Source organism: Ictalurus furcatus, chromosome 16, assembly GCF_023375685.1.
Source record: "Ictalurus furcatus strain D&B chromosome 16, Billie_1.0, whole genome shotgun sequence".
In the NCBI taxonomy this organism is placed as follows: domain Eukaryota; kingdom Metazoa; phylum Chordata; class Actinopteri; order Siluriformes; family Ictaluridae; genus Ictalurus; species Ictalurus furcatus.
In genome coordinates, this window is record NC_071270.1 from 11,967,805 (window position 1) to 11,992,061 (window position 24,257).

The following is a 24,257-nucleotide window of genomic DNA, read 5'->3' on the forward strand; positions in this document are numbered from 1 at the left end:
TTCTAAACCTGTTATTGTTGCTATTGCTGGAAGAAATTAATTATGAAATATATTGATCTATATTCATGTAATTCAGTATACTACATTCATACAATATAATCATATGTTGCTAATACATTTAAAGGAGATTTAAGGCAAATCTTGTTATTGAAATTTGATTTACTAATGTCATGAAAAGGTATGCCATAAACAAAGTTTTTACACATGTATTAAGGATGAATGCACAGATCTACACCAATTAAAATATGTCACGAATTACTAAATGTTTCATTTAAAAACTTTTGACAAAAGGGTAAGCCATGTTTCTCTGGAATAGAATATAAACATTTTATAGTATAATGTAAACATGTTCATAGTAAACAAAATGAGGATTCCAGAAATGTATTATGTCTTGGGGAACGGCGAGAACGCTTGGCGAGAAAGCTCAAAAACTGTCCCAGTATTTCTGAATTCACCTCACCTGTTGACTGAATATTAGGTAATATGGATCATTAGGTAATATGGAACTAGAGTCCAATTGCCCAGAGTCAAACTCTGCTTCTTTTTGCATGCAACACTGATCAATGCGTGTTAAAATTTGAATCCATAACGTTAAAACGTTACTGCAAGCTTGTGCTCTAACGAGAGGTAACTGTGCACGTAACTTCAGCGAATCATCAGTGCGCGCTGTTCATAAAGACTTCTGCCCGAACCGGCTGGTGATTTGCCACCTCTCTCTGCGACGAGCCTATCCTCTCTCCGGTTCGTTGTGACTGTTATTATAATTCATTATGGTCGGATGTTGCCTTGGAGAAGCGGTGTGCGCGAAGTCCCCCTTATATTCCTCAGTATTTTGGAGAGGAGCAAAGCGGGAAAAACAACGATGCATGACTTTACGCGCCAACAGGATGTAAAGGATCGCGCTGTGCCGTCGTCTTTGTGGCAGGCAAATGGAGACATCAGGGATTTGAGCGTTAACACTTCTGTAATTAATCAGTTAAGCAATGGGATGGCTGGCTTTTAAAATTATGGAGGAAAAAAAACTGATAAAACTAAACAGATGATGAAGATTAAACGAAAGACAGTTTGTCCACTGTATGTCCAACATTTTGCAGTAATCTGTATTTCTTATTAACAACAATAAGCATTATTATCCTAATAACTACAAAGACTAGATGTTCTGTTTTCAATATTCAATGAACTGAGCTTGGAGTAGTATTCGCTTGAGTTTATTCCGGCATGTCAGAAAACGTCCCTCTCCTCGGGACCCTTCGGGAAGTGGGACACGTCGGGCGCGTGTCGGACTCCGGCGCGCGCCCCGCCTGGGCCATAGCGCTGCTGGCCAGCGTGCTCATCTTCACCACTGTAGTCGATGTGCTGGGGAATTTGTTGGTCATCATTTCTGTGTTCCGGAATCGTAAACTGAGAAACGTGGGTGAGTAGCATAATATTTCTACAGTATATTTCAAATGATCTTATTCGTTTACCTTATAACGAACAGGCGTACTTTTAAAAACGTCATTTAAAAACGACCCTTCTGTAGATTTTGTCAAGGATTCTGGAAACTCATTGTCAATCCAGGTCTTCAGCAAAAGTTTAAGGTGTAACTATATAGCCCTACACCTATAGGGCTTTCATTGCACTCTGAAATAAAGTTCCCAGTCAGCAAATTTCCTTTGGCCCAAATAAACATCCAAGCTGTGGCCCAGATTAGATTTTGTTTTGGCGGTCCAAATATGGCCCACATGTTCTCTGCCAGAACTGAAACAAAGCAGTGCCCTAACTCCACCAAGCATGAGCCAAATAATAACATTTTATGTGGCCCGTGTGAGCATGTGCAATTTTAGTATGGTTGAGTTCTGTTAAAATCTAATGCTCCTTATCTGGCCCACATTCAGCTGACAGTATTATGCAAAAAACACTCAACAACAAAAGCTACTCAGTTGTACTTATTAATTACAGTGGTATTCAGCTGAAAACATTTAAGAATAAATATTAATAAATAAAATAAATAACATTCAAAGAGTCTAGACTATTTAGTTTTTTTACACCCAAATTCGTGTTTTAAAGTGTGTATTATGTTATGTTATGTAAACTAGTCTAATAAGAGTTATAAAAATAAGTCACAGTAACTTGGTAAAGATAACGTAAACGAGAACTTGAGAAGTGCGTTGATGTGCAGGGAAGTCTCTAATGAGGGTTGGCAATGTGTTGTTGGGCCAATTGCTCCCTCCTCCCACTCGCTTTGTCTCCAGCCAAGTGCAACCATTTAATGATGTTAAATTCAATATCTTTATTTGAGGCTTTTCCAGTAAGGGGATTCTGCCTGCACCTGCAATAAACATGAATATAAATAATGTTAGCAGCAATGCAACCTGGACGCTAGGGCTGCAGGATTATATTTAAAAAATCATAAATGTCAATTATTTCCTTTAATATTGTAATTGCAATTATTAACAGATTAAACACCTCTGATTGGCCACTGTATGAAAGTTTTTTTTCCACCAACTGGGTAAAACACTGCTTGTATGCTGCATCAAAACGGCATGCGCACTCTGATATAAAAACAACACGGATGAGAAGCATTAATGTTACGTTTTAGTCCAAAAGACAATGAAGAAGATTTAAATAGAAGTGTTTTTATTAACACGAAGTAAACTCAGGTAATCCACAATGATGCGAGACAGCGTGCAAGCACAAACACACGAACAATACCGGACCACGACTGAATGCAAGGAGGAACAAAAATACACAGTCAGTACATTTACATAGACAACAAAAATCCAATATTAACCCGATTAAGACAATACTCTGATTAATAAACTACAATGTAACAGCAATTATTGATGACCTTAATCCGGCTAAAGTCATACTCACATTAAACACAAATCGAATTAAGACATGTAGAGTATGCCTGTTTTAGTCGCATTATCGACACGCATTACAGACATGTAAACACCTTAATCACACTATTAATGTTGTGTGGGACTTTTCACCGCATTGTGCGACAGGATACGTACACACACGGCAGTGCTCAACCATTTGATGGCAAACGAGAGCACGGCTGCGTCCGAAACCGCTTACTTACCTATTATATAGTAGGTGAAATACATGTACTATAAAGTAGGTAAGTATGTGGTTTTGGACGCAACCCATGGCTTCAAACAGTCGTCTATTTGCACGTATATCATGACAAATAATTAACTGCACTTGAAACTTGAAACACCCAAAACTGTATATGGTACCATAACGAAGACGAACTGTATGTTGATACGTGAAATTCTGGAGGCAACATCGGACATCACATAGGAAATCACATAGCATGGTCTCAAAAATGTTCGATAAAGCTCTGAATTTTATCATTGATTTAATTAATTCTGACGATATGACAACAAGCTGTCAAATGTTTTCTTTCAAATGAGTCTACAATGTTTGGATATGCCATTTCTTGGTTAAGATATTAGTTATATTGTTAAAGCTTATTTATAATACTGTTGAACTTGACAGTGTTTTCTCTCTCCTGGTTATTTCTTAGGCAGTGTCAAAGATGCCAGAGAAAGCCAGAGTCTCAATTGTTGTATGCAGTGGTGTGATTCATTGGCTAACAAAAGAAAGCAAAACACAAAATAAACAAAGTAAAGATCAGTTGTTATTTTTTCAAGGTTTCTATAGATATCGGGATATATCATACCATGAATTCTTTTGGCCATGATAACCATGGTGTGAAAAATCTGATATTGTGACAGACCTGGTAGAGATCCAACAAACATGCAAAGTCCAGTGCATGTTTGTTTTCATATCATCCGTGCTTCTTCCACAGTGTAGACCGATTTCACAGATTAAGTAAAAAACAGGGCACAAAATGAGAAAAAGCTTTTTAAGAGAAAAGCTCTGTTTGCGGGATTTAAGCTCTGAACCCTGAGTTTTGTGATTTTTGTGATCCAGTGAACCACTAATATTGAGATAACAGAACTTACAATATGACTTTCTTTAAAGTTGTTTTGAAAAGTTGTGTATTGTGCAAAGTGCTATACAAATAAAAATGACTTATAAAAAAGGTTCTCACCAATGACAACGTCCTTTGATGTCCTTTGGTCCAGGCGTTGGACACCAATCTTCCCAGTGACTCATCTCCAATTCATAAAACATGCCATGACAGTTGTAAAAGTGGCTTTCAGCACTCTCCACACAGTGTGTTTCAAGTCAAAGCCACCAACCAGTCCAAGATAGGTAATCTGATAGGAAAAAATGCATTATGAAAGTGGTTGATAATATGCATTTAAATAGTCCACCATAAAATGAAAATGCTGTTACATTCAAAAATACATAAAAAATTGTAGGTCATATGACTTATATGACTTATGCACTATACCCTACTCCATCTGAAACCAAATTCTAGGTTTGTAAAATACAAATTTTTGTCATTGCCCCACCCATACTACACATTAGGGCTGGGCGGTATGACAGTATATGTCATGGCAATGGTATAAAATGTCTATCCTTAGAGATTTTGTTATATCATGTATATCGTGTTATGTAAACATATACACATAGCACAGCACTATTGAAACTTTAGAGTGATGAAACGCATGAATGAGACTATAAAGTGCAGGACATACTTGATGTTAAAGTGTACCTATTATGGTTTTGAAATGTGCCTAATTTTGTTTTGTTTTAGACAATAGATTTACATGCATCCAAGGTCAAAAAACACTTTAATGTGCTCATAGTTTAAATTGCAGAATTACCTTTTTTCCCCGAGTGTCAAAACCGACTCAATCAATTATCCGTTCTAAAGGATTCATTCTAAACTCCTCCTTTCAGGCTCTGCTCTGATTGGTCAGATGTCCCAGTCTGCTGTGATTGGTCTGCCGCCATCAGCCTGTTTCAAAAAGTAAACGGCCACTACTATGACAAGTTTCAGCTCTGTCTGTTCGCAAGCAGCCGATGAAGACCAGAGGCTGGGGCTTTTGTTACAAACCTATGTAGGTTAGTACAGGAAGTAAGTCTGGAATTACTAACGACTCATTTCAGATGTTCAGAATCGGTTCCTTCTTTTGGGAGTCAATAACCCCTTTTAAATGCAAATTTGCAGACTTTTTACATTTACAAACAGCTATATAACACACTACATGAAAGGTAATATTTGAAAAACCATAATAGGTGCACTTTAAAAAGAGTCATTAAGCACAATAAGTCATGAAAAAGAACTCAGTGCGATGCTAGTGCTGATTGGTACACTGCCAAAGTGTGCGCACGGGAAGCTGCCTCTCTCAGAAGGCAATCACGAAATTGGGACGTGCTTGATGTTAAATTGAGTAATCAAGCACAATATGCTGTGAAAAAGAACTCAGTGCGGTGCACATGCTGACTGACACACAGCTGAAGTGCATGCACAGAAAGCCACGTCTCTCAGCATGCGATCGCAAATTCAGTTCTCTTTCTTGTGGTGCTTGAATGGGCAAATACACACGCAATTATGTCAAAATGCCAATCGTGTGGAGTATTCATGTAAACAGTCGATTATGTCTGAAGTGAATGTAAACAGTTGGGTGTAAACTGGATGTCTATGAGTATAATGGATCAGTATAATCAGTATAATTAGCAGCCTAATATACCTATTGCTCTCTGTGCTATTAATGTTTATCAAACAAAAGAGAAAATAACTTACTGCTCTTGACTGAATCAGGGACAGATTATCATGACCATGGGCCCTGGGCACAAAATCGGCCAGCCTGGCCATTCTCCTCTGACCACTCACATGAACAAGGCATTTCCACTCACAGAACTGCTGCTCACTGGATGATTGTTATTTATATATTTTTTTGGACAAATTCTATATAAAGTCAAGGGACTGTTCTTGAAAATCCCAGGAGATCAGCAGTTTCTGAAATGCTCAAATTAGCCCCTCTGGCACCAGGTCAAGTTTCTGAGATCACATTTTCCCTCATTCTGATGCTTGATGTGAATATTAACTGAAGCTTTTCACCTGTATTTGCTTGATTTTATGCATAGTGCACATCAGTGTAAAAGAAGACATAAGGAATTAAGCTCGTCTAATAAGAAACAAATTTTTTTGTAAATTTGTAATGTAAATCTCTGGGTATTTAAACCACTCTTGAAGCCCAATTTACTTTGGCCATTATATTTTCAGTATATAACACAAAAGATTTCTGCAACAAAATTAAGAGGTGAATCTTGAAAAATGAAGACATGGAAATTGGTAAAATGGTAAAAATGGATCAAATCACCAATTGTACAGTAGTTCCACATTTTGGTCTTTGATTGAGTTTATGTGGTATTGTGAGTGGTATTTAATATATGGCAAATACCAAATACCAAATATATTTGATGTTAGGACCCAGTGCAGTCTCATTTTTTAAACAGATTGGAGTGTAATCTAAGTGCCAAGCAAAACATTTGCATGCTATTTGTATTATTTTTCATTGCCATTTAATAAACAGTTAAAATAAATGACAGAGGCATGACAGAGCATGTAGATAATGCTTTCTTAAATTTTGCATATTGATTTCCTAATGCAGCATCAGTTTAAAACTAACGGTGATCTCGGTTAGAGTCTATGGTACACATGGATGATGTAGCTTTAAAGTCAGCCTCATTTTTTTTACATTTCGGATAGGCATGACTCACACCAGAACCAGAATGATATATCATGCTGGTACAGCTGGTATGCGTGAATAGATTTTATCCAAATATGGAAGTACAGTGTAAGTTGGGTTCATTTTACAAATGAACATATGTGTTGTAAACAGAGCTGTGGTGTTGTTTCTCCTGATAAAAGAAGTGACTTCTGAGCTGTAGTCTCTTACCCTCATGCTCCTTACATATAGTGCTGGGGAAAAGTATTTACCCCCATCCTGATTTGTTTTTGTGTATATCTCATACAAAATAGTTTTGGATCTTCAAATGAAATACAACATAAACAAAGGCAACCTGACTGAACACATAATACAGTTTTTATTTGTATTTTTTATTGAAGCAAAAAAATCTTATCCAAGTTATCAAGCTACGGCTGCCCTGCAGGAAGCTCAGTCCAAGGTATGTGGGTCCATTCAAAATGAGCAGACAAATAAACCCAGTAACATAATGATTAGAGCTTCCTGCTAACTAATGCATCTTTCCCACTTTCCATGTGTCCTTGCTGAAACCGGTCTGGCCCCAGGACCACAGATCCCGAGCCTCCACCTCCACTGGAAGTTGATAGTGCCAGCATATATGATCAAAGAGATCATTGACTCTATGTGGTCTATATATGGTCTATATCTACATATGGTCAAAGAGATCATAGATCATAGATTCTATTGCATCTGGCCTCTTCTCTACAAAGAAGAGGCCAGATGCAATACTTGGTGGACTGGGAGGGCTACAGACCAAAAGAGAGATCGTGGGTAGATGCCAAGGACATACTGGATCCGTTCCTGATCCAAGAGCACCAGCAAGCACACCCTGAACGCCCAGCACCATGACCAAGGAGGCGTTCATGCTGTTCTTCTGGGATAGCAGTGGTTTTCACCTTGCCACTCCTCCATAGATGATTCCAGTGTCTTTCTGATAGTGGAGTCATGAAAAGTAGCCTTTATTGATGCAAGAGAGGCCTGTAGTTCCTTTGATGTTGTCCTTGGCTCTTTTCTGACTTCCTGGATGAGTAGTGACTCTGCTCTTGGGGAATTTGGGAAGGTCGGCCACATCTGGGAAGGTTCACTCCTGTGCTGAGTTTTTCCATTTGGAGATAATGGCTCTCTGTTGTTCTTTGGGGTCCCAGAGCCTTTGAAATAGCTTTGTAAACCTTCCAAGACTGATGTATTTCAGTCACCTTCTTCCTCATCATTTCTGAAATTTCTTTCAATTTTGGCATAGTGTGTTAATGGGTAAGACCTTTTTAACCAACAGTAATCAGGCCTGGTTGTGTCTAGTCTAGCTGAACCCCATTATAAATGCAGTTTCATAGATTTTGGAAATTAGTAACTACTGGGGCAAATACATTTTCACACAGACCCCACTGGTATTGGATAACTTTTTTGCTTCAAAAAAAAAAAAACAATATCATTTAATAACTGCATTTTGTGTTCACTCAAGTTGCCTTTGTTTTATCTTAGATTTGCTTTGATTTCTGAAACAATTTGGTATGAGATCTACACAAAAACAGAAGAAATCAGGATGAGGGCATATATATAATAGTGGGGGGAAATAAGTATTGAACAGCTTTTTTTTTCAGTAAATATATTTCCAATGAGGTTACTCACATTAACTTTTCACCAGACATCAGTATTAACTCAAGAATTCTGCAAGTATAAAGAATTCACACAGCATCACGCCGTCATCAACCAGCCACACACACGAGCTCCTCACAAGATTTCTGACCAGGGAGTCAGAGGAATAGTCAAAAGAGTAGCCCAAGAGCCAAGGACCACTCGGAAAGATCTCCAGAAACACTTGGAGGCAGCTGGTACCATCGTCACAGAGAAAACAATAGGCAATGTCTGTCAAACAATAACACTGTCAAAGCTCATTTTAAGTTTACTACAATTCATTTGGACAAGCCTATGAAATACTGGGAGAGTGTAGTCTGGTCAGACAAGAGCAAAATTGAACTTTTTGTCTGTCATACTACACACCATGTTTGGAGAAGAAATGGCACTGCACATTACCCTAAAAACACTATAACAACAGTGAAGTTTGGAGGTGGAAGCATCATGGTGTGGGGCTGTTTTTCATTGCATGGTATTGGCAGACTTCATATAATTGAAGGAACAGTGAATGGAGCCCTTTAACAGGAGCTTCTTGAGAAGGGTTGCCACAATGGCCCACCTGCTGGCATATTTTGATTCTGGCTCAAGTTTGATGCTGGATGCCCTTCCTGACACAACCCTACCCATTTTCAAAGCTTAGGACCATGCAACTCTCCAGTGGCTGGGGTTGGTTCCCCAATCAGGAATTGAACCTGACCACAGTGGTCAGAGTGCTGCATGCTAGCCACTAGTCCACCAGGGAACCCTCTACTTTGGAGCAGTTTGTGACTTGTGGTTCAGGGGCTCTTGTGAAGTTAATCACTATGCCCCAAAATATTTCAGCCCAAACTCTGGTTCCGTCTGCCAGGAGATTCAGACTTAGCCCTCTGCTTAGACTCAATGCTATTATCCTCTCAAGAGCAGGCATCACAAAACATAAGGGTGCTGATAATTTTGAAATCAGTGATTTGTAGAAAAAAATCCTTAAAACAAGGATTTATTAAAACAAGAAACAAACAAATAAAAACTAAACAAAACAAATTATACTATCTCCCTCTACCTTTGAGCTCAAATATTCACTTATTTCATGTTATTCTTTAATATTCATGTTTGCTGATTGTTTTGAAGGCTGCCAACAGTTCTTAAGGTACCTTATTTGTGTTATGCACACAGAAGCTATCATTAGCAGTGGTTTTACACTCATGTCCTTCATAGTTGACCATGAAGAAAATAGTAATCTTACATTTCAATCCATCTGACTCAGCTCTGCATGTGGAACATTACATTTAATAAAATCAAATTTCTTATCCAGATCCCTCTCTATATCTCTAATAAATGCATTCTGATCATTTGAAGAGAGGGCTTACATAAGCATCTTACTGGACCTGGGGGCATTTTTAAGGGTGGTGCGCATCAAACTTGCACCTTTGATGTGCACAGTTTGCACTGACTATAATTAGGGAGAGAGACTGCAGCTGGTCAACCTGATTTTATTTGGTCACAGTAACTTTCCTTGTAACACTTTAATGCTATCATGGTGCACCTTTGTCCTCTGATGTCCACCAAGTTGTGCTACAAAGTTCTAATAAAAGTTTCTGCAGGTGATTTTTTTCAGTGAATCATATAGTAGATAAATATCCCCTTTGACTTTCCTTACCCAGTTGGTTAACTCTTTACTGCCTAAAGGTGTCTAATGGTGTGGCATAAAGTAAACACATAGCTGGTCAGTGACATGGCAGCTGGAAATGACTTAAACAGAACTTGAGAGTCCTCAGTGGACACAGGGCTGGCCTGCTACAACTTCAATACCTTGGCCACAGCATGACATGAACTGTTTGAACTGGACCCCAATGCAGGCACTGCATTGTCTAATAATGCATGCAATTTGCTGACTTGTCTTCTGAAGAACACAAACAAAACATTGCCTTTGGATTAATCCGCTTTATATCAACATCTTCCATTGGGTCATATGTCATGTTGAAGACACTGATGGGCTCCAAATCCACATTCTTGTCACCTGCCGTCATAAAACTGGCACGTTGATTAAACACACACACACACACACACACACACACACACACACACACACACACGCACACACACACTCATAAGAGTGTATCTGGACCCTTGCAAACATGCCAGTATGCTGAGGTTGCTCCTAAGGGCCAGACCCATTATTTCAAGGTGTGTTAGCTGCTGTGCCACAATGACCCATTAATCTGGGACAGCAGGCCTGGTCTAATGGATCTTTCATTAAAGTCAACAACATTTAGAACCATGGCAGTGACAGTGGTGCAAAAGCATACAGCTGTAGATTTGGCCAGTCAAGGGATAAATTTGCAACTTTATTATCTGTATACCGTGTTGATATTTTTGTAAAGCTGCTTTGAGACAATGTCTATTGTAAAAAGCACTATACAAATAAAAATTGAATTGAATTGAACCATGCTTTAATACTTCCTGTCCCAAAAAGACTCTGCCTCTGCCATGTCTGTGAACCATATTGGACAGTCAGCTTGTGTCCTGCCACAAGTATAATTAGCTGAACTACCTCCTTGTAAATTTGCCAATTCCTGGGCACAGACATGATGCAAGATAGCACAACCAATGTCTGATTGTATCAGACTAGTAGTAGGCAGCTAGTCACCTCTTAGAGACAGAATGTGTACATCTGCCTACTTCTAAGACTTGCTTGCCCACCTCAAGATTGCATTCAGTTTGCTTGTGTTTGATAAAAAAAAAAACCCAACACTTTGTTGTCTGCATATACTAGGGGGTCCTGAATATGGTGCAGCACTAGACGCACAGCACATAGCACGCAGCAAGAAAGTTGATAGGCTGACCCCAAGCCTTGTATTGAGGCATGTCATTATTACTTCCAGCTTTCCTAAGGAATATACCTCAAAGGAGAAAATGTTTGTTGGACACACTTCAGGGTGTGCATCTGTTGCCACTACTGAAAAATACATATGCAATATGGCTGTCAAGCTCTGAGCATTCACTGAGCCTCTTAGCCAACACTCAAGTTTCAAGATTCAATGAAATTCTTACTGTGTGAATCCTCCCAGCAACTGTTGTGGATAAAAATGACATGAAATAAACATGAGGGAGACCCAGTATGAGTAATATGTAATTTTATTGATAATTCACAGGACTGGTGGGTGCGTAATCTTGAGGAGAGCGGTAGGGGGAAGAAAATGGGGTGCGTCCTGGGGACATGGGATAGTCAGCAAAGGTGAAATAAGGAGACCACTGGGAGTAGGGCGGACTGACAGGTGAGAAGAGGGAAGAATGGTCAGAGCCCAGATCGGAGAAGGTGGCGTCATCCTCAGACTGAAAGCTGGAGGGAGGGTCTGTCTGTGTAGAGGCGTCAATACACACATTCATGGGGTGGATTCTGTATCGGAGGGGGACCCCGCATTTACATTTCCAGAGGGGGTGCTGCGAAGAACATTAAGTAGCACCATGATATCAGCAGTGAGATGCGCGAGCTGATAGTGAGTGTTCAGGTCCAAATCCAGCCCCTCCGGTAAAGAAGAGAAGGAAAAATGACGACGGGCACCTAGACACACAGAAGCGGTATTAGGCGGATATTGACGAATTGGATTCACATTTTAAGATCTTTTAAGAGTAACACACTATCTTTTATTAGTCAAAAAGAAGTGTAAGAGCTGAGGAGTGCAAACACACACACACACACTCTCGTACAGTCAAGGGCAGGCATGAAGACATAACACACACACACACACACTCTCTGTCTCTCTCTCTCACACACACATAACATTATAACTTTATAAGAATAATAAAAAGGAGTATTAAGATATTATAAGGGTAATATCTTATAATAATAAAATATATACTCTTTATAAAATATTCTTTATAAAAATAAAGAGTAGTAGGATATGTAGGATAGTAGAAGGGTGATACAATGATATTATGAAGTAGGAAGTACAGTAAACCATTTTGCAAGCAGTATAACTATATATAAAATAGAGATATAGAGCAAATATGAAAATAAATTATAAACCAGAAATACAGAAAAATGTAACTTACTCATAATTCAGATGGTGAAGATTCTTGTCTCGCAAGGAAGGCCTTAATTTTAAGAGAAAACCATGAAGAGCCATTTATAAGGGTCAAGCTGCCCCCGCGAGATAATAGTGAGACCAAGGTCTCTCTAAATTGTTTAGTCTCTCTCCACTTTCGAACCTAATGGTATTCGGAAAGTCCTCTTTCGAAAACCTAATGGTGTTCGGGGAAGGCTCTTTCTAAAACATAATGGTATTGTGGGAGGGCTCTTTCTAAAACACATTGGTGTCTGGGTCATCCTGACCCTAAGAAAACTGTATAAATAGAAGAGCTTCAGCTCTGGTTTTTTTAGATCGCATTTTGGGACGTCTCAAACTGTGGGGATCTCGTGTGGTGGAACGGAACGAATAAACCTGGACCCTTGCTTCTTCTCACTCACGGCTGGTGTCTTCTTTTTTTGCTCCAATTGAATATGTGAGTATCTGTTTCTATGTTAAGTGTCTTCAGGTAATAGGCAAAATTTGAGCCAGCATAACCTCAGACATAATTTAAACAGGACAAAAGGAAAACAGAAAAAACACATTGCAAATGGTGCAAGAAAAAAGACCAATATACATCCATGTGCAAGAGAAAGTGTATATGTGCAATGTTAACATGGAAGATGTTCATGTGCAAAGGGATGCAGAGGTAGGCTCGGTAGTGGTGTTGTTCTCATTTATAAATGTGTGTAAGTAGGGTGGGGTAAAGCTTGGGATCTCTCAAGATCAGAAGGCAAACTGAGTCTGCAGTGCTGGGAGGAGGGGCAGTGGATGAGCGTTGTTCATGGCCTGTGGGTGGCTATTGTCCTTAATGATATTGTGGCATCTCCTGATGATCCTGGTTTGGTAGAGCCTCTCCAGCATTGGTAAGACTGTTCCAGAGATGGTTTGGGCAGCTCTCACCACCCGCTGTAGAGTCTTACAAAGCCAAACAATTTTCCAAGACATAGGATGTACCATGAAACACTGTAAAGACAATGATCAACAAGTGGAGAAAATATGGCACGACCATGACACTACTAAGAACAGGACGTCCCTCTAAAATTGATGAGAAGATCAGGAGAAAATTGGTCAGGGAAGCTGCCAATGGGGTAGGGTGGCAAGATGGAAGCCTTTTTTAACAAAAAAAAATATATATATAATGCATCCAATCTCACAAATCCATGTGGAATAACATGTTAAGGTCTGATGAGACCAAAGTTTAACTTTTTGACCATAATACCAAAATATATGTTTGGCACAAAAACGCAACACATCACCAAAAGAACACCATCTCCACAGGGAAGCATGGTGGTGGTGGCAGCATCATACATTGTGGCTATTTTTCTTCAGCTGGAACTGGGACTTTAAACAGGGTGGAGGAAATAATGAATTGCTCCAAATACCAGTCAATTTTGGCACAAAACCTTAAGGCTTCTGCTAAAACACTTAAGATGAAGAGGGATTTCACCTCTGAGCATGACAAGAACCCAAAGCAAACCCCCAGATAAACAAAGGAATGGCTTCATTAAAACAGTGTCAAGGTTTTGGAATGGCCCAGCCAGAGTTCAGACCTAAATGTGTGGGGTGACCTGAAGAGGTCTGTGCACAGCAGATGCCCACCCAATTTGACAGAGTTTGAATGCTTTTGCATGGAAGAATAGCAAAATATTGCTATTGATATGCCAAACTGATTGCCTCTTACCCAAACAGATTGAATACTGTGGTTAAATCTAAAGGTGCTTCAACTAAGTATTTATTTATGGGTGTGCACATTTAGGCAACAAGGTTATTGAACATTTTAAAAAAAAACATGAATAAAAAAAATTACACCTAAAATTATTCTTATTGTTTTTCACTTTAATTAATAGGTCAAAATTTCACAATAAATGTAGAAAAGCTGAGAAGCAGAATAATCTATACTCCACAACAATTGGAATGTCAGTATATCCAGCCAACTGCATTGGGCAGTGCCCATCTATGGTGCTGATCCCTGTGTTTGGCATTAGTGATTAGTAAACTACACCCTGTGGACTGTGAACTCAGTAGCCACTGGTCTAATGTCATCAAGCTCTGATGCTTCAGTTGGAAAGCTTCTTCGGGAGGGGAAAATCGGCCCATTGTTTGCGTATTTTCAGAGATTGTGCTGGGATCCCCTAACAATTTAGGTGAATGATGCTCTGAAGGCTTGGGCACTCACTGCACTGTCATCTCTGTGTACCCTGTACTCATTTTACTGTAACAATAACAAAATCAGACTCAGCCAAAACTGAGGCTTAAAGCACTATATTTAGCATCTTTGATCTCACTTCCTCAGCTCCTTGGCAAGACAAGAATGGGAATGAGGACAAATGTGACATAGCAGTGATGCAGTTTTATAGGTTGCCTAGTTGGGTAATAATCACAAGGTGTTGACTTTGCCCGAAGTGCAACAGCGCACACTTCCAGGTTTTTGACATTGTCTGTTTACCATTACATGTGTGTATGTTATGGTTAATGTCATATCACCTCCCCTGTTACATTATTGATTGTTTCCTAATGTGTCTCAGCTGTTTATGTTTTACCCTTGGTTACGTGTAGTATTTAAACCCCTCGTGTGTCTTTGTTCAGTCTGAAGTATTAAGCGTTTATACCGTACCAAGGCTTTTGATCCTCGTTTCTCATTTCATGGTATGATCCTATTTTCGTCCTCTTGTTTATTGATTCTGGTTTTTGCCTAGTCTATCCTGTTTGCCGTTCGCCTGACCTTTTGCTTGTTTTTGACTATGACTGTGATACACATTTTGGATCTGTCTGCCTGCCTCTTACTGAAGCTCTTAACTGCACTTGCATCCTGCATCACCTCTTTGCAAACGGGACAGAATACGTCTTTCAACATGTATGCAGCAGGAGAGCGAGGGGAGCGTTACACCTAGGATCACTATGCTGGTGTTTGATTCCATTCACTTCCCCCAGTGGACCTTCATGTATCACCAGACCCCTTCAATGGCTTCAGAGCCTAATCTATTTTGAGAGCTTATCAAACCCCAAACCTGAAGAGAGACAATGGCTCATGTTCCTGCTGTCCCAGCTCTCTGGCTCTGCTCTCCATTGGCAGAGCTCCTATTCACCACAGATCACCTTGGCCTAGGGAGCATGGCTGAGTTCATTTGCCTAATGAGGGTGGCCTCCACAGCCCAGCTTCAGCGAAAGGTCAACATGGCAACCTCATCTCTAGAGCTACAGCCAGAGACCTACGAGGCGGTTTCTCCTGCAGAGCTTCAGGGGGAGGTCAATGTGGTGACCTCATCTCCAGATCTCCAGCCTCAGACCTACAAGATGGTCTCCCCTGCCGAGCTCCACCTGGAGGTCAACATGGCGACCTCATCTCCAGAGCTCCAGCCAGATACCCATGAGGTGGTCTCCACTGCAGAGCTCCAGCCAGAGGTCAACATGGTGACCTCATCTCCAGAGCTCCAGCCTGAGACCCATGAGACAGTTTTTCCTGCAGAGCTCCAGCCAGAGGTCAATGTGGCTACCTCATCTCCAGAGCTCCAGCCTGAGACTCATGAGGTGGTCTCCCTTGCTGTGCTCCAGCCAGAGCTCAACAAGGCGACCTCTCACCCCAAGTTCCTGTCTGAGGCCATCCTGCTCCGCTGAGGATGTCATTCTGCCTCCATGCTCCGCTGAAGACGTCGCTCCTTTTCTCTGTTTTACGCCGTGTGTCGCTCCCCCTTCTTGCTCTACAGAGGACATCACTCCCCCACATGCTTTGCGGAGAGAATCACTCCCCCCTCTGGCTTCGCAAAGAACTTCGCTCCCCCGTGACCTCGCGGAGAGCATCGCTCCCCCTTCTAGCTTCATGGTTAAAGTCGCTCACCCCTTGGGCTCCTCCTTGAGGTTCATTCCTCCTGCTGGCAGCACAGTAGCCGTGACTCCACGTTCAATCCAGGCCAGGAATATTACGTCATCTCTCTGCAGTGCAGAAGGGACGGCCCACCAAGCTCAGCTCACGCCTGAGGGCGACTAGATGGCCTAACAATTTCTGCTCATGCCTGATGATGAGGACACAGCTTCCCAAGCCTGCTTTCTTCATAACAACCCTAGCAATCATGTCCTAGCCCAACCATCTGACCCCAGTGAGCCTGTCGCCAACCCACAGACTGCTTCCCGCCTGTATGCGCCATGTCTGCTCCCCGGCACCTCTGGGAAAGGGCCACATTATAGACAATGCCTGCCTCAAGACCTTGTACTTAGTGTTCACATTTTGCCCAGAGGGCCTGGACCACCACAAGGGGGAGTTTTGGAAAGGAGCTTCAGGAGAAGCGCCCTTGGTTGAGGGATCTGTTAGAGACTTCCCTAACCCCTGTGCTGAGCACCAGAGCGATGTAGTTACATGTAGTATTTAAACCCCTCGTGTGTCTTTGTTCAGAGCGAAATATTGAGTGTTTATACCATATGCAGCCTTTTGGTCCTCATTTCTTGTTTCATGGTATTTTGATCCTCCTGTTTATTGATTCTGGTTTTTGCCTAGTCTATCCTGTTTGCCATTCGCCTGACCTTTTGCTTGTTTTTGATTACGATTGTGATACATGTTTTGGATCTGTCTGCCTGTCTCTTAAAAAAGCTCTTAAACTGCACTTGTATCCTGCATCACCTGCTTGCAAACGTGACATTGGGGTTCAGCTAGGAAACAATCACATAGGATATTTCTACCAGTTCCAAAGGAAACTGCCCTAGCATTCTGAAATGTAAAACTAAAATTGCACTACTTAGGAAAACTTTTTATGTCTAAAAAATACTGTGTTGAAATATAATTATACAATTTCCTGATTGTAATCCGCCTCCAGGTATGACCCATTTCATGTCATTCACTTTATAGACTCATTTGTTTTTCAGTGTTACCAAAATTCTGGAATTGTGCAGAGTGATGATCAGCATAAAGAAAGTGTATAGAGCTTTTTTAAGTGCTGGATTAAATGTTTGAAGGTTTAAAGTTTTGGAGAAAAGTTTAACTGTGAAATACATCAAATCTCCATAATCAAAGGATTATGATCAAAGGCAAAAAAAAGCCCAGAGGCTTCAAGTAATGTAGAAGATGAATAAATTAGTGAACTGTTTTATGACCAAGGCATTATAGTATAGACTATATATATATATATATATATATATATATATATATATATATATATCTCCACTAATAATAATTTAACCTTGGTAAATATGAGCAAAGAAGGCTGTGAAAAATGTACTTTGTTGTTTAATCTTTTGATTTTTGTTTTAAAAATCACAAAAATACTCTGGTCTCATGGATATCAAACTATTGCAAACACAACATAGGTTTATAAAAAATATCTTTTTTAAATATAGGTTTGCAACAATTATTGGCACCCCTATGAATTCATATGGGAAAAATATATTTGAAGTATATTCCCATTGATAGTTAAATTTTAGTACATCTGGGTGACTAGGAATAGGAAATTGTTCAATCATGACTTCCTGTTTCACAGGAATATAAATATGAGCTAACACATAGGCAAATTCCCTTAGTCATTCATAACAATAGGTAAGACCAAGGAATATAGCTGTGATGTGCGGCAAAAGATTGTTGAGCTTCACAAAATGGGAAGTGGCTATAAGAAAATAGCACAAGCATTGTAAATGCCCATTTCCACCATCAGGGTGATAATTAAGATGTTCCAGTCAACTGAAAATGTTATGAATCAACCTGCAATTGGAAGTGTGTCTATATTGTCTCAACGCACTGTGAAGAGGATGGTTCGAGTGGCCAAAAATATCCAAGGATCACAGCTGGAGAATTGCATAAGTTAGTTGTGTCTTGGGGTTAGAAATTCTCCAAAACTACAATCCGAAGTCACCTACATCACCACAAGTTGTTTGTAAGGGTTTCAAGAATAAGCAGTAGTGTCCGCTAACTGTGCAGTATATTTCTGTGTAACTGTAGTATCTAAATAGCAATCCATAAACTACATGCATATGGCTTTTCAGAATATTGTTATTAATTTTGTTGGAAACCATGGGTTTTCCACATAGCCTGTTAATTGTTGTAATAATAAATAAAAACAATTGTACTATATACATAAAAAACATTATATACTATATACTTAAATAAAAATGTATTCTTTCATTTTATTTTAATAATATTTCCATTTCTTCCTACCTGTGCATGTGGGCAGTGGAGTGTACCTTGAGCTGAGCATGCTTACTTATAAAGAGACACAATTTGACAACACACTCATACATTTAATACATTTACATTACATTAATTCCTACTCACATACACAGAGATAGCCGTCTTATGTAGTCACATGAGATATGTAGTGAGTAATGTGGATGCTAACAGAGGAGTGTGTGGGTCTCAGAATGCAAGTGCTCATCTGCAGAACTATGTTTCAGCCTGCATTACTCTGTCAAGCTTCCTGACTGCATGAAGTATGTGTAGTGAAAACACACACACACACACACACACACACACACACACTTACTTATGGTAGTCCATCACATCTGATGATTACATTTCACCTCATTAACGGTGTGTTCTTTGATGGCTATAGAGTCCAATCTGTGTTCCACAATTTTTATTATATGTTGGACATGTGAATTCTGGGTTAGTTGGGGCAGGAATGGCTGTATGTCTCCTTAGTATTTTTGCTTTTTCTTCATGTTCCTCTCCAATTCCATCTGCTCTATTACTGTGCGGCAGAGCTGCCATCAGGTGGACCTATTAACAGCAGATTTGTCCAGTCATGAGTCATGTCCAGTCCAGTCCAGTCAAGTCCAGTCCAGTCATGCAGATATGACAGATATGCAGATATGACATCTCCTGAGTGATGTTTTTAGCTGGTCTTTGTGCCACTTCTTCTGACCCCCTGCGGACAAGCATTTATGATCAAATGATTGTTTCGTTAAAACAAATCACAAAGGGCATAATAACAGACCAAATGAATGCACGTTCTAACTGATAAAGCCTGTACACATCATTTAGTGTGAACAACCTTGTTGTTGATAATAACGGTACCTATTAAAATAAAATGTAGCTTACATAACATGAGGCAGTTTTTCGCTAACTTATTATATTGAAAATTATGGCTAAATTAGTTAGCTAGCTACAATACATGGGGAGGGTCATTAGCTAGATTACATCATATTATCCTACCTCCTGAGTATGTGTTTTATATTTTTTATTGTTCCTCTCTGACCAGCAATGCAAAATAGTCTGCTGGGTAGTGCTTCTCTTCATCTTTAAAGCTACCTCTGCTCTCTCAGTCTAACTGCAGCAATCAAGTGTTGTGTTTCGAGGCAATTGTTGGGCGATATCAACTTAAGCAACAGAGGTGGACTTTTATTATTTTTATCTGATTTATTATGACAAACTCACAATCGATTCGGAATGTTACAAAAAAAACTATGCGCCATGATAGCATGCCCAAGCCAGCGTAGTTGGTCTACATGCTCTTGCAGTTTGCCCTGGCAAGCACTTTGGAATGTGGTACACGATCACACCATGTGTGCACCATGCTGCAGGCATCTTATATGGAAGTGTTCCAGCAACTTTAGGTGGTGGCTGTATGTGACCCAGGATTCTGTATAAGGAAAAAAGTGACACAGATTACTTTATAGATGGCAACTTTGGTGTGCAGATGGAGGTGCTTGTTGTGAAAGACCTTTTGTTATTTGCCAAAGGATGAGAGGCTTGATTTATCCAGTTGTGGATTTTGTGGTCAATGTTGCAGTCCTCAGATATGATGCTGCCCATTTAATTAAAGGATGGAACTATTGAAGTGGTCGATGTTATATGGTGAAAACAGGTGTAGTGGGTGGGGGACTGGACGCCCATTGGCATACCACCTCAGTCTTGGTAGTGTTGTTCCTGATTGCCAGTCTCACACCATGCTGAAGTTGGCCACCAGGGGGTAGCCTCTCCAGAAGAAGGTGTACGCACCTCCCTCTTCTTTCAGAGAACTTTTACCCAGGAGCCTTGTCTTGCTAAGAGCAGCGAAGTCCATGTTGCAGCACCTCAGTTCCTCAGCAATCAGCATGCTCCTTCTATGAGGCCTGTTGCCATCACTATCCAGTATAGTCCTGACATTCCAGTTTGAGATGGATTATTTTCTTATTTTGACCACAAGATGGAATTCCAGGTAGGTACAGTAACCTAATCGGGAGATGGTAGACTGGGCAATTTTTAGTCCACCTTTTCTAGGCCCTTCCCATATTGGGGAGCAGTGCGGTTCCTAAATAGGGCTTCTCAGTCGCACGGGGGTCTGCTGAAAACAGCTGCCACTCAACCCCAGCTACTAGCCACCATATACAGTGCTGTGAAAAAGTATTTGCAATATGCTCCCTGATTTCTTCCGTTTTTGTGTATATCTCATACTAAATATTTTACATCTTCAAACAAAATAGAACATAAAACAAAGGCAACCTGATTAAACTCATAATACAGTTTTTATTTATTTGCTTTTTTATTGTAGCAAAAAAGTTACCCAACACCTATCACCAGTGTGAAAAATGAATTGTCCCCTTAAAGTTAAAACCTGGTTGTGCCAACTGTAGTAGCAATAATTGCAACCAAATGCTTACGATAACTGTAGATCAGTCTTTCACTTACTTCTGGGACTAGAACTTACTCCTACAGTACGCTTTGGATCATTGTCTTGCTGCATAATCCAGTTGCGATTGAGTTTCAACTTACAAAGGTTACCTCAAAAACGTGACATGAATTACCTCAAAATGTTTTGTGGAGAAATACCATCTGTGAAGCAGTTTACCACCTACAAATGCTTCTATGGTCACAATGCACCTCATCCATCAGCAAATTGTCAAAAGAGACATTTTGAGATTAATATCAAATAAAATGAATTACCTGACTTGGACACATCCAAGATATCCACCGATGAAAAAGAGCACAACCTTGCTTGTGAAGTAAACTTAACGGCTTGTGTACGTGACATAAGCAGTAATGTAATTGGTTGATAGTTAATATATTGTCTTGAACACGTGTGATTCCATATAAATAATTAAATGTTGAGACAATTCGTTTAAATATGTCAATACAACTAAATCGGCTATTAATTGGATCAACTGAATAAAATAAGTTGAACTTACTAAAGTCAAGAAATATTTTTTTTACAGTGATAGGCCAGTGGTGCTTAGGTGATCTTAGTTTGGCAAGGACTTCAGCATTAACCAAGAGCTTTTGGTTGGGAAATGACCTCACTGTGATCTTAAGGACAACATCCTCCATGCACTTAGCAATGTAGCCTGTCACAGAGATTGTATATTCATTGATGTCCCCAATTGCTACATCATGGAACATCAACCAATTGATGGTGTCAAAGCTTCCTTGTAGATTAACGATGACTTCCTCACTCCAGTATTGGACTGTTCTCAGAATTAGTTTTTCCTGTTTGAGCCTTTGTTTGTATGCAGCCAGCAGTTGAATGGAGGTGTGATCAGCCTTACCAAATGCGGGATGGGGGAGGGGTTTGTAGCTGTCCTTGAGTGCAGTATAGTAGTGATCAAGGGTCTGATCAGCTTGTGTAGAAACATCAATGTGTTGGAAGTATTTGGGCAAAACCCTATTCAACCTATAAAAAAAATCCATCAACAAAGTGAAGGTTGTCTCTGGATGTGAATCTGCCAATTCAATGATGATACATGATGATAACACCAAATTGCACATCCAATGAATGCAATTTGTTGGCTAATTTAGCTCAATATATGTTTTATGGAAGAGAGGAACCATGAATATAATTGTGTGGTTGTCTGCATTTCCACACTATTTGCCTGACTGCAGATGTGGCAGAATATTCACCAGGTGGTGCATGGACAGAAGTGATCCCGCATTTGGACCTCAGTGCCAAACTTGCGTAACGTGAGCCCCCTCTCTTATGTAACTGGTGAGCATGGTCTAGTGGTAGAGGATATGGTAACAATGCCAGAGATTATGGTTTCAAATCCCCTCTCTCCTTATGTATATATTTTCATCACAATAAAACCAAGTCTACATCAGTGACATTTGTTTCCATTTGTTTTGTATTTAAATACAAAGTGGTGATCGGGTGCTGGAATGTGTTATTTTTAAAATCATACATAGTACGTTTTGCCGCTGTTATCACACATGGAAAAACTCTGCTAGACAACTGGAGATGCTTCCTTTCTATTAGATACATCCCTGCCACATCAATTGGGAGACTGGGAGTCTAAATTTTTCCCATCAAAAGGTTCTAACAAAATATCTTTCTGTAAGCATCTCATGCTCCCTATGAAACTGGAAGCGATTTAGTTATAGCCTATTACTTTATACTTATTATACTGCAATTATATTTCATTCATGTTCCCAACTGTTTACAGCAGATTAAATCATTCTGCATGATGTTTTGTAAATTGTATGCTGCAATTCCTTGGTGTTATTTTGGTCAAATGAAAGTAGGAATTAGTGTCCCACAAAAGCAGTTCTGCTATTTTTTTTTTTTAAACTTTCTTATCCTTCTTACAGGTAACATGTTTGTGGTTAGCCTGGCCTTTGCTGACTTGGTGGTGGCTTTTTACCCATACCCACTGGTCCTGTATGCACTGTTCCATGATGGATGGTCGCTGGGGGACACACAATGCCAAGTGAGTGGCTTCCTAATGGGCCTGAGTGTAATCGGTTCAGTGTTCAACATCACAGGCATTGCTATCAACCGCTACTGCTACATTTGCCACAGCTTTGCCTATGGGCGCCTCTATAGCTTCCGCAACACATTGATACTGGTGGCACTCATCTGGATGCTAACTGTGCTGGCCATCCTCCCCAACTTCTTTGTAGGCTCACTGAGCTATGACCCCAGGGTCTACTCATGCACATTCACACAGACAACCAGCAGCTCATACACAGTGGCAGTGGTGGTGGTGCACTTCCTGGTACCCATTGCAGTGGTGACCTTCTGCTACCTCCGTATCTGGGTGCTGGTCATCCAGGTCCAGCGCAAAGTGAAGATGAAGGAGCATGGCAGGGTGCGACCCAGCGACCTGCGAAACTTTGTCACCATGTTTGTGGTGTTCGTGCTGTTTGCCATCTGCTGGGCTCCACTGAACCTTATTGGCCTGGTGGTGGCTATGGACCCAGAAGTAATGGCCCCTCGTATCCCTGACTGGCTATTTGTGGTCAGCTATTTTATGGCCTACTTCAACAGCTGCCTCAATGCCATCATCTATGGGCTGCTCAACTGAAATTTTCGTAAGGAGTACAAGCGTATTGTAACATCGGTGTGGATACCACAGTGGTTTGTATCAGAAACATCTAGAGTTGCCACAGATGGCATGCGAACCAAACCCTCACCAGCCATTAACAATGAATAAATACGACACACAGACTCACTTTTCTCTCTTGCCTCAAATGGGAAATAAAGTTTAGAGAAAGGCTCACTTCAAGCCCAATTTTTTTAATGAGCATGTCATCACCTGTCATTTGTGAAATGTGTTCATGTCTTTTTACACAGCTCAGGGTGCTTGTTTTCTTTTTGCCACTGTGGAAATATCAGTTTCTAAGCACTGTTATTTTTTTTTCATCGTTTACGCTGAAACTAAGTAAATTCTACATGGTTTGCTTTAACACAATTTCTGCTGGTGACATAAAAGAATTTTGTCTCATGCATTTATTAAAGATGTTTTGGCACATTTTTGTGAAAGTGCAGGATTGGGTTTCACTTGCAAAACTCTTATGTTCAAACATCTAACATTGAATATAACATTTCAGATGTTGTAGAACTTTAGTCTTTTTTTTACAACTAAGGAAAAAATGTGAAAATTTTATAGATTAATGTGTGTATAGAGAATTAAGTCGAATCAGCTTAGTTTAGGCAAAATCTGTCAACGGACTAGTAAAGCTGGATAAAGCATAACCTTTAATCTCCTCCCAATGATTCAGCCAAGAACAGTGTTGGTTTTTAGAGCACATGAAGGACAAGGAGGCTCATCTAATCTATTCTGTGTTTGT

General features: G+C 40.1%; 1 protein-coding gene across 1 annotated transcript; it reads left to right on the plus strand.

Moving 5' to 3' along the window:
- Window positions 1-862: 862 nt before the first annotated feature.
- mtnr1bb (melatonin receptor 1Bb) lies at window positions 863-23,584 on the plus strand. Its single transcript, XM_053645237.1, has 2 exons — window positions 863-1,414; window positions 22,776-23,584. The coding sequence occupies exons 1-2, from the start codon at window positions 1,219-1,221 to the stop codon at window positions 23,489-23,491; spliced, it is 912 nt and encodes a 303-aa protein (XP_053501212.1). The 5' UTR covers window positions 863-1,218; the 3' UTR covers window positions 23,492-23,584.
- The last annotated feature ends 673 nt before the right edge of the window (window positions 23,585-24,257 follow it).

What these genes read in the sequence shown, in the direction of transcription:
- mtnr1bb (XM_053645237.1), top strand. Translation starts at nt 1,219, where the DNA reads ATGTCAGAAAACGTCCCTCTCCTCGGGACCCTTCGGGAAGTGGGACAC. An exon ending in TCGTAAACTGAGAAACGTGG is followed by an intron (nt 1,415 to 22,775) that starts GTGAGTAGCATA and finishes TCCTTCTTACAG; the next exon opens with GTAACATGTTTGTGGTTAGC.